General features: G+C 38.9%; 1 protein-coding gene across 1 annotated transcript in view; it reads left to right on the forward strand.

The window, feature by feature from the left end:
* Positions 1-17,238, forward strand: part of FSIP1 (fibrous sheath interacting protein 1) — a gene marked incomplete at both ends in the record, with an annotated part of 215,831 nt that overhangs the window by 190,031 nt on the left and 8,562 nt on the right. Inside the window, one exon of the mRNA XM_079699616.1 lies at positions 11,079-11,589. Coding sequence (XP_079555742.1) covers positions 11,079-11,589 — 511 coding nt within the window. The remainder of the gene's footprint in view (positions 1-11,078; positions 11,590-17,238) is intronic.

Raw genomic sequence — 17,238 nt, forward strand, 5'->3', positions numbered from 1 at the left:
TAATTAAGACAGTGTGGTACTGGCATAAAAACAGAAAGATAGATCAGTGGATCAGGATAGAAAGCCCAGAGATAAACCCACGCACATATGGCCAACTTATCTTTGATAAAGGAGGCAGGAATGTACAGTGGAGAAAGGACAGCCTCTTCAATAAGTGGTGCTGGGAAAACTGGACAGGGACATGTAAAAGTATGAGATTAGATCATTCCCTAACACCATACACAAAAATAAGCTCAAAATGGATTAAAGACCTAAATGTAAGGCCAGAAACTATCAAACTCTTAGAGGAAAACATAGGTAGAACACTCTATGACATAAATCACAGCAAGATCCTTTTGGACCCACCTCCTAGAGAAATGGAAATAAAAACAAAGATAAACAAATGGGACCTAATGAAACTTCAAAGCTTTTGCACAGCAAAGGAAACCATAAACAAGACCAAAAGACAACCCTCAGAATGGGAGAAAATATTTGCAAATGAAGCAACTGACAAAGGATTAATCTCCAAAATTTATAAACAGCTCATGCAGCTCAATAGCAAAAAAACAAACAACCCAATCCAAAAATGGGCAGAAGACTTAAATAGGCATTTCTCCAAAGAAGATATACAGACTGCCAACAAACACATGCAAGAATGCTCAACATCATTAATCATTAGAGAAATGCAAATCAAAACTACAATGAGATATCATCTCACACCAGTCAGAATGGCCATCATCAAGAAATCTAGAAACAATAAATGCTGGAGAGGGTGTGGAGAAAAGGGAACACTCTTGCACTGCTGGTGGGAATGTGAATTGGTACAGCCACTATGGAGAACAGTATGGAGGTTCCTTAAAAAACTACAAATAGAACTACCATATGACCCAGCAATCCCACTACTAGGCATATACCCTGAGAAAACCATAATTCAAAAAGAGACATGTACCAAAATGTTCATTGCAGCTCTATTCACAATAGCCCGGAGCTGGAAACAACCTAAGTGTCCATCATCGGATGAATGGATAAAGAAGATGTGGCACATATATACAATGGAATATTACTCAGCCATAAAAAGAAACGAAACTGAGCTATTTGTAATGAGGTGGATAGACCTAGAGTCTGTCATACAGAGTGAAGTAAGTCAGAAAGAGAAAGACAAATACCGTATGCTAACACATATATATGGAATTTAAAAAAAAAAATGTCATGAAGAACCTAGGGGTAAAACGGGAATAAAGACACAGACCTACTTGAGAATGGACTTGAGGATATGGGGAAGGGGAAGGGTAAGCTGTGAGAAAGGGAAAGAGAGGCATGGACATATATACACTACCAAACGTAAGGTAGATAGATAGTGGGAAGCAGCCGCAGAGCACAGGGAGATCAGCTCGGTGCTTTGTGACCGCCTGGAGGGGTGGGATGGGGAGGGTGGGAGGGAGGGAGATGCATGAGGGAGGGGATGTGGGAACAGATGTATATGTATGACTGATTCACTTTGTTATAAAGCAGAAACTAATAAAAAAAGAAAAAAAAAAAAAAAGAGAGAAGGTGAGGGAGGGGGGTTGTGGGGTGTGTGATCAGTTCGTGGACCTTCTTCTGATTGGTTGGAGGTGAGGTAATAGGAAGTCAACATCAACCTTGTGGTTCCAATCAGCCTGGGATCTATGAGCTGGTGGCAGCATACAGTTCACTTCCTCCATCTGGTGGGAGCGTCAGTACCTGCAAAACAGCTCAGAGTATTATCTAAAGCCCTTGAGGAGGAACTAAAGGTCCTTGACTTTGTTTAATGGCTAAACTATTATTATTTGGTCCTGTTTGACTGTCTTCCTTCGCTTCTGCATTTTTTCATGTCTCTGATTAAACTTATGCTTTGGTAGAGTTTCTTTACAGACAGAAGGCAGGCAGAGGACATGGGCGTGGGGGAGTCCTATTCTCGGAAGGTCCCTTGGGGTCCTGCTCAGTGACAGCTGGGGTCCAACTGAGGGTTCTCTCTGATTGGGGCCGTCTAGATAATGCTACCATAGTGAGACACTGCACAGCAAAAGGCAGAAGAGCTGTCCTCAGAGCAGCTGATGAATGTGGCACTGATCACAAATTGAGGGCCCACATCTCTGGAAAGCAGAAATCCTCTTGGTCAGAGCCTGGAGGCTTTGTTCGATCCCTTGACAGGCCGTGTGAGGTCAGGTACTACCTTTTAGGCCATGCCGTATCTCCACTTTGTTTCAGCACCAGTAGATGGCCTCCTCCGTGTCCTCCTGGACTGGGTGTGAGTTGTGATCAGTTATCCTCCTTAACACCTGTTGGATATCCTCACCTGACCTGACCTTAAATAAGCCCTTGTTGGGGATGGTCCTATAGTGACCACGTCACCACTGCTTCTAGGCTAGCCCAGAAAGCGCATGCTGAAGATCCTGGAGACAGAGTTCTGAGGTCACCTTCTCCTTAATGGGAAGTTTACATGATGTCAAGAGAAGTATTTAAAGTTCTGCAGCCCTGTGGATATACAGGGGTTCTTTAGTTTAGTTTTGTTTTTAATATTGGGGTAGAGTTGATTAACAATGTTGTGTTCATTTCAGGTGTACAGCAAAGTGACTCAGTTATACATATACATGCATCTATTCTTTTTCAAATTCTTTCCCATTTAGGTTATTACAGAGTATTGAGCAGAGTTCCCTGTGCTATACAGTAGGTCCTTGTTGGTTATCTCTTCTGATGATACCATATCGCTCTAACTTGACTCATCTCCCAGCTGACCTCCGACAAAAGGGTGAAGCTTGATCTGGACTCTGGCCCTCGTTTAAGCATTTAAATAGCTAGTGGCTCTCGTGACCCCATCACGACCTCCTCTGACCCAACTTATCTCTACATAGTAAAAATAAACTTCAAACTGAGAGTAGAGAAGACCGTGCAAATGATTTTCATAACTGTTACTATCCAATAAACTAGCCATCTTGCATAGCAGTGAGACATAGTTGTTCTAAAAGTAACATACAGGATACATTTCCCCAGGGAGTGGGGGATGGGTGGGTAGGTGGGTGGGTGCTCCAGCCCCCTGTGACCAGAAGAAATGCTCTGTGTACAAACTTGCTCACCTCATTTCTGACAACCTCCTGGTTAAGCTTTGTTTTGCTGGGAGAATGTGGGACAGGGGTGCCAGGCTCCTTCCAGCTGCAGAGCTGGAACCCAAGCCTTGTTTCTGGCAAGAAAGTGACAGATGTGTTACAGAAGGGCCATTCCAGTGACTCGCTCAGAACAAGGGGAATCTGATTGAAGTTGGTCTGCTGTCTCTACTGCTAAAAAACAGCAGCTGCTGGCAATGCTCAAATGATAATTTACCCCCAGAATGGAAAAATGAGAGCCCCTTTTCCCCATCATTCTTTTAGAAACCGAAGTTGTGAAGTCGATCGAGCTCTCCTCCAGGCTCATCTGCACCCTTCTGACTGTGTCATCAACTAAAGCTGAGTTCATGGCCCCCTTTCAAATGAGAGGAATGGAGGCTCCCATACCCTGCTTCTAGAGCCTCCCATCCGTGCCCACCCTTCCTTTATACACTGGGATCCTGCTGGCATCCCACCCTTCTCGTCCTCTTAGAAACAGAAAGCCTGATGTCATGGAGACCAGCTCTGGCACCTAGGCTGGGAAGAACCATCAGCGAATGCTCACGGGCACAGCAGCCTTTCATGGAGCAAACACGTCAGGCAAACCCTTCCAAGCCCTGCCTCTCCTAGTCATTCAGGGAAGATAGGTGGCCTGGGCAAGGGGTCTGTCCTATGCTACATGGTTACTTTGACATGGAAGGCCCCGCGTAAAAGCCGACTTCCAATACCATCACGACATTTAGGAACTCACTTCAGAGCCGCTCATCTTGACCTATTTCACACTATGTTATTCTATCCACAGATCCTCCAGCTTCTGACTTGGGGGCTGACTCATTTTCCTGTTTACAACCTGGCCTCAGCCCTTATTCCTAATGTTTTACATAGTTTCTCTGGCAGTGACCTTTTGACTGGAGTTCAGAGCCTCCTCTGGCTGAACAACCTCTGACTATTCTGGGTAAAAATATGCCAGATCTTGCCTGGCCGCTGGGACCTTTGTGGCCTCTGAAGAGCACTGTACCTACCAGACTTGCCTCTGTGTGACTGGGGTAGCCTCAGTGTAAGAGAGGAAGGGGGAGGAATAGGATAGGGAGGGAAGGAGCTAAGGAGGGGGAAGGATGAATAAGTCTATTCCTTCTATGAGTCCTTGGCAGTGTATACTTGTTGATGCAGACATGCAGAGGAACACTAATCACTTACCCCCGTCTTTTTCAGACTTGTTTACTCTTAAGAACCGCAAGTGATGTGACTCTGTTGAGCCTATATGAGCCGATTAGGAGCATATTGACTTGAAAGTGCTATTCTGTAGTCCACCTGGAAGTCTTACCATTCTATCTACAAGTGAATATTGTCTGACACGTAATTCTACTTTTATATCTCAATTAGCTATTCAGTGAGTGCTCAGACTGAATGAGATAGGTGAAGTTTGGCAACTCCTTGATTCTTAATCCTTTAGTTGGCTATAAAACTTCATTAAGTGTCAGGTCCCTTCTATTGGTTATTTACTTAGTAGTAGTTCTAGTTTAGCAATGTGGTAGATTTATTTTGGGGTCCCTGCTCTGCTCATGCCTTCTTCTTTGGGAAATCCCCCTTACCCAAAAGCATGGACTTGAGTGGCCAAATTCATACTATGTGACCCTCACCACAGGTGATTGGACTAGTGGTAAACACTTGAAACTGACATTTCAGTCTGTCATTTGGTCAGTGACCAACCAGGTTATCTTGCTTGAAAATTTGAACTAATAGACATAGAGACCACTGTCAGTCATTGGTGGGTGCCAGACTCTTAATGTCATGCTGAGTGCAGACCAGAGTTAACTCATGCTTCCTGGGCAAGCTGAGGTTGTGAGAGAGCAGAAACCTTTAATAAGCAGAGAAGGCTGGTTTGCAGAGAGGAGCATGCATCAGACAAGCAGTGAGTTAAGAGACCACAGGGACTCAGTAAGAGAACAATGAAGCCCATGACTTTGGTTCCTGGGGGCTTCTCAGCTCCAGACCCCAAAAGGCCTGTTGATACTTCATTTCCTGCTTATTGGTATCCATGAGGTGACTTCTTAGATCCTACATCAACCCTCACCTCTACTGCCTGAGATGAAGAGATTTCTAGACAAGCGAAAGCTAAAGGAGTTGATCATAGCCTACCCTGTTTTTTAAGGAGTTCATCATAGCCTACCCTGGTTTTTGGGGTTTTTTGGAGATAAGGATTTCTGTCCCTAATGGCTAAAAAACCTTGACTAAACTACTGCTTGAGTGTTGCCAGCAGTGGCTGCAACAGAGAGTTGTAAACTTATATATTGGTAATTAAGCAAAGGGTGGGATGTTTTCTAGCTGTTTATTTTAAAGTAGAACTTGATGTCATTGAAAGCAATTTATATCCACACTCTTGCTGTTAATCATTTAGGACTTCCGGCTTTCCACCGTTTTCTCACTTGTGATAAATGTATTGGCGTTATAGGGTGGGTCTTTAGGAACTTAGTGTTTGTGGGGGAAAAAAAACCCAACATCAGACATAAGCTTACATCAAAGGACAAAATTGCCTCTGCTAGTTTATAATACTTGACTTTCTGGTTATCTGCACCAGAGACATAAAATCTTGATTGCCTTGTCAACAAATCCAGTGCCAAATGAGTGGAGATTTTTATGGCTGGGGAAACTCCACATACATAGCATAGGAGGGGAGGCAGGGATGAGGGTGAGGTAATCCACAGCCTGTGATCCCTCACCAGCAATTACAAGTTGCATTCCCCATCAGATTTAGCTCCTACACCAAACTGGTATTTATATGGGTGGAGAAGTATAAACAGTGGGCACCCTGTGAATGGAGGTGGGGTTGTCTTTTTTTTTTTTTCCTGAAGTGAGCTGAAGTAGAGGACACTGTATAAATCTGTGTAAGATGCTGAGGTGGTCGGAGTAATAAAATCCAAAGTTAAGTGAAATAATCTACAGGAAGAGGTTTTTTTTTTTTTTTTTGAAGTATGCGGGCCTCCCACTGTTGTGGCCTCTCCCGTTGCGGAGCACGGACTCCGGACATGCAGGCTCAGCGGCCATGGCTCACAGGCCTAGCCGCTCCGCGGCATGTGGGATCTTCCCGGACCGGGGCACAAACCCGTGTCCCCTGCATCGGCAGGCGGACTCCCAACCACTGCGCCACCAGGGAAGCCCAGGAAGAGTTTTTAATATCTGAGGGAATGGACAGAAAAGTGAATGTCAGTTGGGAAAAGGATACTTAGAGAATGGTAGAGGGAGGACTCATTTACAGTGAGAGGCTATGTAAGGCCTATAAGCTCTGGACCCAGACTATCTGGATTCAAGTCCCACCACCTAGTAGTTGTATGACCCAGGACAGATTACTTAATTTCTCATTGCCTCAGTTCTTCATCTATAAAGTGGGAATAACAATAGTATCTACTGCATATGTTTGTTATGGAGATTAAAGGAATTGATACATGTAATATGCATAGGGCAGTATCTGGCCCAAAGTAGGTGCTTAGTAAATGCTAGTTTTTATTATTCTGTACGACATCACCTGGGGTGCCAACAAGACCAGCAAGATGCATGAGAACTAACACCACAAGTGTTCTATAGTTTTTTCCTGATGAGAAAATCCAATACATTTACTCTATGACTACAGAGTGTGTGTGTTTTGGCTAAAACAAGAAAGAAGATCCATAAAAAAGACTACTTAAATGAGGATGGGAAAAGAGGGGCTTTCATAGAAGGAGAGAAAATAGATTGGGCTCTGGTCTGGAAAAATGAAGACTGAGATGCACTATGATGAATTTCATGAAGGACAGGAATAGCATGAATAATAACTTGTTTATGAAATACTGGAAAATTAGAGCTGGCATGAAAGATGAATACTTTGAGGTAAAGACTTGAACAGATGGTTACTTGACTGTGCTTGCACAGTGAGTCAGTCGTTCAGATACGGAGCTTAATTAGTTCAGAGTTTCAAAGCAATCTGGATGAAGGGTATGGGTTATGGCCCCTGACTTAGCAAGAGTCATTAGGGATGTTTGTGATAAGCCCCATTTAGTCCAGTTCCACATTTGTAAATAACTTATATTAATGTAGTACTTAGCCATTTCAAAACACTCAGCAACCTTCCACAACACTGATTTACTGAGCATTTACTGTGGGCAAGGCTCTGCAGGGAATCAAAAGATGAGAAAGGTGGCCTTTGTTGAAGGTTCTGATGTCTTACCACCCAGAAACACTGTAATGAAATTAATTTAATTTGAGAGCTTAATATACTTGGTTCACTTGTACTTACAATGTTTTGAGACCAGAGAATTTTTAGTTATTTTTTGAGTTCAAGATGGTATTGTGAAGAAATTAAAGAAATAAAAGTTCTCTTTTTGTTATTGTTTTCATAAATTCTACCCAGGTGACATTCTGAGGTGCAATAGGACAGCTTATTCTAATATGTATTTTTAATTTTAGAGTAGTTATTCATAAAAAGCAAGTTTAGAGCTACAAGTTAATGTAGAGATCATCTTCTTCAATTCCTTATTTCACAGCTGCAGGAAATGGGTCCCTTAGGTGATACGCACAAGGTGGCAAAGCTTGAACTGAAGCCCAAGTTCTAGTCTTCTGTGTTTTCTTTCCCATTGGGCTGTTTCCACCAGAGGATCAGGGTTATTGTAGTTGAGCTTATTTCTGTGTACATACAGACTCAAATGTGTTATGCTTTATCTTGGAGCACCCTGAAGATTTACTATGAAACCAGTGAAGCTTAAGCTTCAGGGGCCCTCTCTTGTATGAACCTTGAGTGGGGAGAGGAAGCTAGGTTGCAGTCAGGAAACATAAGCATTTCTGGTAAATGACCTAAAGAGATAGTGTAAGAGATGGACTTGATTTTTACCCCATTAATTTGTTGTGATCTTTTTCACATTCCAAAGAAGAAAAATTCACTTTTATACCTATTTTCTATTTGTAACTTTGTATTCTTTTTCTTAAAGAAGTACCCTCCCCTGCTCCAATATTACATAAACTTCAGGCTCCATGAAACCTGGATCTGCTTCTGATGCCCAAAGATATAGCCAGTTGGGAATTTCATTTTAATATTCCAGAGTTTTATTTTTATTTATTTATTTTTTAAAAAAATTTTTATTTATTTATTTATTTATTTATGGCTGCATTGGGTCTTCATTGCTGTGTGCGGGCTTTCTCTAGTTAAGGTCAGTGGGGGTCTACTCTTTATTGGGGTGCGTGGGCTTCTCATTATGGTGGCTTCTCTTGTTGTGGAGCACGGGCTCTAGGCGCACGGGCTTCAGTAGTTGTGCCTCGCGGGCTCTAGAGCGCAGGCTCAGTGGTTGTGGCGCACGGGCTTAGTTGCTCTGCGCATGTGGGATCTTCCTGGACCAGGGCTCAAACCCATGTCCCCTGCATTGGCAGGTGGATTCTTAACCACTGTGCCACCAGGGAAGCCCCAGATATTTATTTTTAAAATAATTTTATTTAAAAATTTTGAATGCATTTAAATCACTTTTATTTTTTATTTTAAGTTAATTTTAATTTTTCTTATAGTAATAAAATAAAGAAATAGTTGTGTTAAAATGTTTTAAACAAAAATGGTAGCTCCTTGCCCATTCTTTCCCATTTCTTAGTTTTGCTCTCCAGAGTCAACCCCTTTTAATTCCTTTAGAAGGTTTCCCCTGCTTTAACTCTATATTATTTCTTAATAGCTTGCCTTCCTAATCAGTTTTATATCAATTTACAATGACCTAACATTTCATATCAATAATATGATGGTACTGTATTATTATATCAATTATATATTGACTTCCTATAATTATAGCCAAGGATTTCACATTGTTACTCCAAACATTCCTTCTCTCTCCTACCACTTCTCCAAAATAGTTAAATCACAATTTTTGGTTATCCCAGTCATCACTATTTATGTTATGATGACTGTGAAAGCATGATTTACAGCAAAAGCAAGTAGTATACTATAGTATTCTTTCTTGTACAACTTTTTTGTTTGTCCTAGAGTTAATAATTATCTTATTTTCTTTTGCTTAATTTTCTGTTATCTATCTGAAAAACTAGCTTTCTGTTTTCCCCAGCGTTCATAATTGCTTTATTTTTCCTTTTACTTAAATTTCTGTGTGTCTAGCTAAATATGTCTTCAGAACTTCCAAGCATCTATCCTATCAATATTATTTGGGGACATGAGCAAACATATCAGATGATCTACCCATCTTCCACCTCCCCCTCTTTTATTCCCCGCCCCTCCCAGAGACCTCCTTCCATAATCCTTCACCCTCTTGCTCTAGTATGGACTGATTTTTTTCTAGGGTCTGGAAATTTCATATGTTAAGCCTTTGGTTTGGATGTTTGCTGAGGATGACACTCAGTGGGCGGTTTCTAAATCCTAGGGAATTGTTTACTCATTATAAGGAATTTTATATATGCAGATTTTGAAGGTATATTTTAGTTATCTAGTACCATATAAGGGCTGCCTTCATTTTCTAGTTGACTACATTTACATAGTAGGGTGAAGGGAATGCACCTATGCATCTGGATGCATGAAATGTCTAGTGATTAAAAGTAGGATTTGCTAATATGTAATTCAACTCCTATTTTTTTTGACGTGCATATTAACCTTAGGGGGATTTACCTGAATTTTGAATCCCAGGTGATTATTAAGAATATATTCCCAGACAATTTCTTGTTATTCTCAAACTCATAATGGTACTCGCCACTATGAAAACTGGTTTTTAATATATGGAAGTTAAACATAATTTTAAAACACATAATATTTTTTAAAAGCATGATACAAAATTTGTTTAATATACTACTTTTTGTTAGATGCATTAGAAGCATTGCGCAGTAATGGGAAATTAAATATACTAGTTCTAATAACAGCTCCCCCCCAATACTTTATAAATGCAGAATATTTGGTTAATTCTTACTGTGTACTACAAAGTAGGCCAACAGCATTGTTTTAACTTACTGAAGTAGAAATTAAGGCGATTACAATTCATGATTAGGTTTTCTTATGGGAATTTCTTGTTTTCAGATAATTCATTCCCCTGTAAAGGAGGATTAGTGGTGTCCTAGATAATCCACCATGTAAATCAGGGACAGTGCTGATTCTTTAAAGAAGGAGAAATTTTTTTCAGTGTCTTTCAATATATTTCAATCACATTCTTTTTGACATTGTTGCAATTCAGGTGGCATGCTGTTCAGTTGAATTCTTATAGAACATAGCTCTATACTTTTGTTTGATTTATTTCCTGAGAGCATCACTGGAAGAGAAGAAATGTTTTTAAATCCTTAAGATCTTGGTTGAAACAATCAGCCCTGATAACATCTACAAGCAGAGATTACGTGTGTATGATCAAATCCTCCTCCCAGAATGCACTGCTATTGGAATGTCCCTGGCCTCTGTCTAGACCTGTAACATTGAAGCAACTACACATCTCAGGATGCACCACCCCTTCACTCTTCCTTTTCTGTCTTTGGTAGTATTGTCTGCTGAAAGTTGTAGACAGACATAAGAGTGGTGAATCCCCAGGGGCAGGTGAATCTGCCCTGTTTGCCTGATATAGGAATTGGGTGGTGATAGGGTTTACACCAAGGAGTAGTGGGAACAGAGAAACACCTACTGGAGATTATGGCAGGATTCCTGGCTATTTATCAAAGAGCTGGTTACTTGCTACCCTGTTTGATGCCCCAAGACTGATAAAATCGAAGGTGCTTTTCTAATATCTTCATTTCAGCTCAAGGTACCTCTATGTGTAGAGGGAGTGTTAGTGGTTAATTTGGTGCTGCAGTTCATTTCCATCAGTGTTGTGGGACTTTTCTCTGGATTTTAGTATGTGTGATTGATTCTAAACTTATTCTCTAGGCATGTTGTACATTTCCCCTGCAATTTTGGATACTTTAATATGAGTGGTTTTGTTATTTGGGGGTTTTGAGTAAAAGATCTCCTGTTACTTGCATTTATACTGTACTAATCAATTGACTATGAAAACTTTTGGTTTATTCCACCAGTTAGATTCAACATCACTTCTCTCTGAGGAACAGTTAAGGTGTCTTCTGGATGAATGCACACTTAAACAAAAATCCATGATTAGACTGTCTTCAGAAAGAGAAAAGAAAGACATTGAGGATATAACACCTGAGTTGCCCCAGCTTTCCAGATCTATTCTCTTTGAGTCACTAGATGGGTCAAAAACAAAGGTCAAAAGCACTGAGGTGGAAGATGCAAATATGCCTGAGAATGCCGAAAGTGAAACATCTAGAGGCTACTATCTCACCAAAGCCTTGACTGGGCATTTTATGTCACAAGCTCTTGTCGTTGAAGCAAATAATATGAAATGCCTCCAGTTTTCTGAGGACAAGGTTATTGGTGACACAAAAGACTATTTTATGTCAAAGACTCTTGGCATTGGGAGACTGAAAAGGCCCTCTTTCTTGGATGATCGACTGTATGGCATCAATGTGAGCCTTTCATCCGAAGACCAACATCTGAAACTCAGCCCTCCAGAGAAACCCAAACCAGGTGAGGCTTGGAGAATACACTGAAAATAATCCTTACTAAACACTTCAATATAAAGGTAGTATAGTTTAAAGTAGAGTAGGATAAGGAGGTATGCTTGAAAGTCACAAATGGGGTCAATTAAGAGCATGCTAACATATGAATGTATTTATTAATGTTCATATGAGATCAAGGTTGAGATTAGTACTCTTACAAAATGCATTATTCTTAATGGTAACTAATACATATTCTTGATGGTTATCCAGAAAACAATGTTGATTTCAGAGGAAAAGAGAAATTAGTTTGAATGGATACAAATAATTTGAGTAGATTTGCTTAGTATTTTAACTTCCAAATTTCAGTGATGAAAATTTGTTCCAAGGAATGAATTTGTAAAATGCCATATATCATTGTGGTTTTGTTCGTCTCTGTATGCAAACTTCCCATTCCAGCTACTTGTATAGTGTCAGGTTTTTTGTTTTTTTTTAAATTTTGACCCAGTGTTGCATCTTACAATGGTAGAATGGTACAGGATACAAGTACTATGGGCAGTTTTTTGATATAAACAAATATTCAATTATTTATTTACGTTAGAAGTCTAACATAGTCTGTGTTGTATTTGTTGAGTCTATTTAAATAGCTTCAGCTTTTCCTCTCGTGTAGATTACTCTCAAATATATTGTCTATTAAATCTATATCTATTACCTATTTAATCTGTAATCTATTAATTCTGAACTAACTCCTCAGCCCTGTATTTCTAACTGCCATCTAGATATGGCCTCAAACTGATTTCCTCATTCTTCCCTCTCAACTCAGATTGTCCTCTTGACTTCTGTTACCTCAACTACCCAGGCTTAAAATCTGAGTCATCATTGAATCTTCCCTCTCTCTTGCTTCCCACTTCCAATCTACAAATCTTGTTTGTTCTGCTCCTGCAGTGTCTCCCATGTCCATCCCTCCCTTGCTCTTCCTACCACAACTGGACCAATGCAATAACCTGATCAGGCCTCCCTGCCTCTGGTCTCTCCTCTCCTGCCATTGTCAACCACCTAAACTAATTCCCCCAAAGTACAACTTTGATAAACATACTTCCCAGCTCAAAAAGCTTCTATGGCTCTCCTCCGCCTATTGAATGAAGTCTGAATTCTTGAACAGGCCTGCTGTTCAAGGCCTCCACACTCTGACCTGCAGTTCCCTTTGAAATCAATCTCTATCTAGTGCCCTAAATGTTTTTCAGGTTGTAGCTCATCTGGGCTCAGGATTCCCAGTGCTTTCCCATGTTGCTCAGGCCCCTTTCTTCTCAGGCTTGTTCAGGTATCCCTTCAATAGTAGTTGAATTCTAACCCCATCCTCTCTGAATGTAACCTTCCCTCGTCTTCTCTTTTAAAAGTCTTACTTCTCTTCTGAATGTCCAAGGGTATTGATCACATCATTTTACACACACTCTCTTGACATCATTTTGCACACACCCCCACACTTTTTCTCCCTTAGAATTGTGTAACCTTTTTGAGGACAGGGGTCCTATCTTCTGATTCATTGTTACATCTTCTATTATGTCCAAAGTGCTGCCTTAAATCAAGTGCCTGTTTAATAAATAAAGAAATTTAAATTATCCAGTTTTACAATAATGCACTGAAAGTATGGTTCACATTTATTCTTTGCATTATGAATGAAAGCAGGTGGTATTGCTTAAGAATTATGCAAACCTCACATTCTATATAAAGATTTGGAACTTTTTTCTTTTTTTCTTTTAGTGAAATTCCACAAGCTATACAGTTTTTACCTAGCAGCAGAGTTCACTTACAACATGCGATTCAATTAAATGAGTGTGGTCTGCCTTCTCCCACCAAGATCTTCATTTAATAAATACTCCATGAGAACTTTATTCTACTCTTTTTCTTTCTTTCTTTTTGTATTTTCTTTTCTTTTTGGACAGAAGATTTTCTTTCTTTCTTTTTGGACAGAAGGTTTTTAGTAGAAACAAAGTATCTGCATTTCCCCTTTGTCTACTGTAATCAGACTTAGTTGGGTATGATGATTTACTGTCTATGAGGTCTCATTCCTGTGGAGTCAGTGTGTGGGGCTTTGGAACAGCATTTTGCTAAGATATGACTTTACTTCCATGTGAATGGCAGTCACACTGATGTATATTTGTCACTGAGTAGAACATGAAAAGATGGAATGAACTAGAACTTAATGTGACTTAATGGAAAGAAGCTATGGTGGCTTACCTATAACTTTAGAAAACATGCCTCTGATGGTGCTAGATAATCCTAATGTTTGACTAAAATGACCCTGTGAGTATGGAGGCTTAAGATGGCATAGATGTGAATATATGAACCAATTTTACTTTCTGTTTATTACATAATAAACCTTAAGGAATAGGTCCTACATTATTATTTTGAGAGCAGGTCAGCCTATCTGAAGCTGGAGTTTTTCTTTTACTAACCTCAGCATTTACAACTATTAAAATAACTTGCTAATCAGTTTATTCTAAAATACTAAATTGGACATTATGTACTTTATGCAAAAATGAACACCAAAACATCAAAAATGAACACGCTAAACCAGTTTTCTTGGCAAAAAGCCCTTTAAAGATGTAATTGTAACGAGAAATTGCAGTGTGTTCAGGTGTTACATTATATTCCCTCTCTTTCTCAGGAAACAGATGTGTGAATATGTCAGATGAGATTTCTGTAAGCAGAGAGGAAGAAAATAGAAGAACCATTTATCATTTTCTCTTTAAATAGCAAATATTATTGATATGTAGTTTTCTTTTCCTTGATGAACTGAGGTCTGTTATGAATATTAAAATTCTGCTTCTAAAAGGCAGAGTCAGATAAAACTTCAAAAGGGACCAAGCCTAGTGACATTGAGGACCAGTTTCAATTGTGGTATTAAAAATAAGGATTTGCTTCACAGATGTTTTAAAAGTTTCTAGTGTGAAGTACCTCATTTTTTTTTTGAAATACAGTTGATGTACAAAATTACATTGGTTGTAGGTGTACAGCATAGTGATTCAGTATTTTTAAGATTATACTCCATTAGTAGTTATTACAAGATAATGGCTACAATTCCTTGTGCTATACAATATATCCTTGTTGCTTATCTATTTTATACAGAGTGGTTTGTATCTCTTAATCCCATAGCCCTAATTTACCCCTCCCCTCTTCCTTTCCCCATCTGGTAACCACTAGTTTGTCTTCTATATCTGTGAGTCACTTTCTGTTTTGCTATATACATTCATTTGTATTAATTTTTAGATTCCACATGTAAGTGATATCATACAGTATTTGTCTTTCTTTGTCTGACTTATTCTACTAAGCATAATATTCTCTGGGTCCATCCGCATGGCTGCAAATTGCAGAATTTTATACTTTTTAATGGCTAAGTAATATTCCATTGTATATATATATTTATAACACTTCTTATCTATTTGTCTGTTGATGGACACTGGGTGGCTTCCATATTTTGGCAGTTGTAAATAGTGCTATTATGAACATTGGGGTACATGTATCTTCGAATTAGTGTTTTCATTTTTTCTGGGTATAGACCCAGGAGGGAATTGCTGGGTCATTTGGCAGTTATATTTTTAGTTTTTTGAGGAACCTCTGTACTGTTTTCCATACTGGCTGCACCAATTTACATTCGCATCAACAGTGTACAAGGGTTTCCTTTTCTTCACATCCTCTCCAACATTTGTTATTTGTAGGCTTTTTGATGATAGCCATTCTGACGGGTGTAAGGTGATATCCCATTTTGTTTTGATTTGCATTTCTCTGATAATTAGTGATGTTGAACATCTTTTCATGTGCCTGTAAGACATCTGCATGTCCTCTTTGGAAAAATGTCTATTCAGATCTTCTGCTCATTGTTTGTTTTTTGATATTGAGTTGTATGACCTGTTTATGTGTTTTTGATATTAACCTTTTTTCAGTCATATCATTTGCAAATATTTTCTTCCATTCTGTAGGTTGTCTTTTTGTTTTGTTGATGGTTTCCTTTGTTGTGCAAAAGCTTTTAAGTTTAATTAGGTCCAATTTGTTTATTTTTGCTTTTATTTCTTTTGCCTTAGGAGAAAGGTCCAAAAAATTTTTGCTACAATTTATGTCAAAGAATGTTATACCTATGTTGTCTTCTAGGAGTTTTATGGTTTCAGGTCTTACATTTAGGTCTTTAATCTATTTTGAGTTTATTTTTGTATATGGTGTGAGGAAATGTTGTGATCTCATTCTTTTACTTGTAACTGCCCAGTTTCCCCAGCACCACTTCTTGAAGAGACTGTCTTTTCTCCATTGTATATTCTTGCCTCCTAGGTTATAGGTTAATTGAACATAAGTGTGTGGTTTTATTTCTGGGCTCCCTGTTCTGTTCCGTTGATCTATGTGCCTGTTTTTGTACCATGCTGTTTTGATTACTGTAGCTTTGTAGTATAGTTTGAAGTCTGAGGGTGGTACCTCCTGCTTTGTTCTTTTTTTCTCAAGATTTCTTTGGCAATTTGGGGTCTTCTGTGGTTCCATCTGAATTTTAGGATTATTTGTTCCAGTTGTGTGAAATGTCATGGGTATTTTGATAAGGATTGCATCAAATCTGTATATTGCTTTGGGCAGTATGGACATTTTAACAATATTAATTCTTCTAATCCAAGAGCACAGGATATTTTTCCATTTCTTTGTATCATCTTCAATTTCCTTTATCAATGTTTTATAGTTTTCAGAGTATAGTTCTTCAACGTCCTTCGTTAAATTTATTCCTAGGTATTTTATTCTTTTTGATGTGATTTTAAAAGAGATTGGTTTAAAAAGGGAAAACTATTTTTTCTGATAGTTCATTATTAGCGTATGGAAAAGCAACAGATTTCTGTATATTAATCTTGTATCATCTACCTTGCTGAATTCATTTATTAGTTCTAATGGCTTTTGGGTAGAGACTTTAGGGTTTTCTATATTAAAGTATCATGTCATCTGCAAATACTGACAGTTTTACTTCTCCCCCTTCAATTTCTGTGCCTTTTATTTCTTTTTATTGTCTGATTGCTGTGGCTAGTACTTCTGATACTATGTTAAATAGAAGTGTCAAGAGTGGGCAACCTTATCTTGTTCTTGAATTTAGAGGAAAGGCTTTTAACTTTTCTCTGTTGAGTATGATGTTAGCTATGGGTTTGTCATAAATGGCCTTTATTATGTTGAGATATGTTCCCCCTAGAGCCACTTGGATGAGAGTTTTTTCATGAATGAATGATGAATTTTGTCAAATGCTTTTTCTGTGTCTATTGAGATAATCATGTAATTTTATCTTTTCTTTTGTTAGTGTGGTGTTTCACATTGATTGATTTGCAGATGTTGAACCGTCCTTGAATCCCTGGGATAAATCCTACTTGATCATGGTGTATGATCCTTTTTGTATATTGTTGGATTTGGTTTGATAATATTTCATTGAGGATTTTTGCATCTATATTTATCAAAGCTATTGGCCTGTAATTTTCTTTTTTTGTAGTATCGTTGTCTGGTTTTGGTATCAGGGTAATGGTGGCCTTGTAGAATGAATTTGGGAGTGTTTCATCCATTTCAATTTTTTTGGAATAGTTAGAGAAGGATGGGTATTAGTTCTTCTTTGTATGTTTGGTAGAATTTACCCATGAAGCTATCTGGTCCTGGACTTCTGTTTGCTGGG

The sequence above is a fragment of the Hyperoodon ampullatus genome (genome assembly GCF_949752795.1).
Source record: "Hyperoodon ampullatus genome assembly, chromosome: 3".
In the NCBI taxonomy this organism is placed as follows: domain Eukaryota; kingdom Metazoa; phylum Chordata; class Mammalia; order Artiodactyla; family Ziphiidae; genus Hyperoodon; species Hyperoodon ampullatus.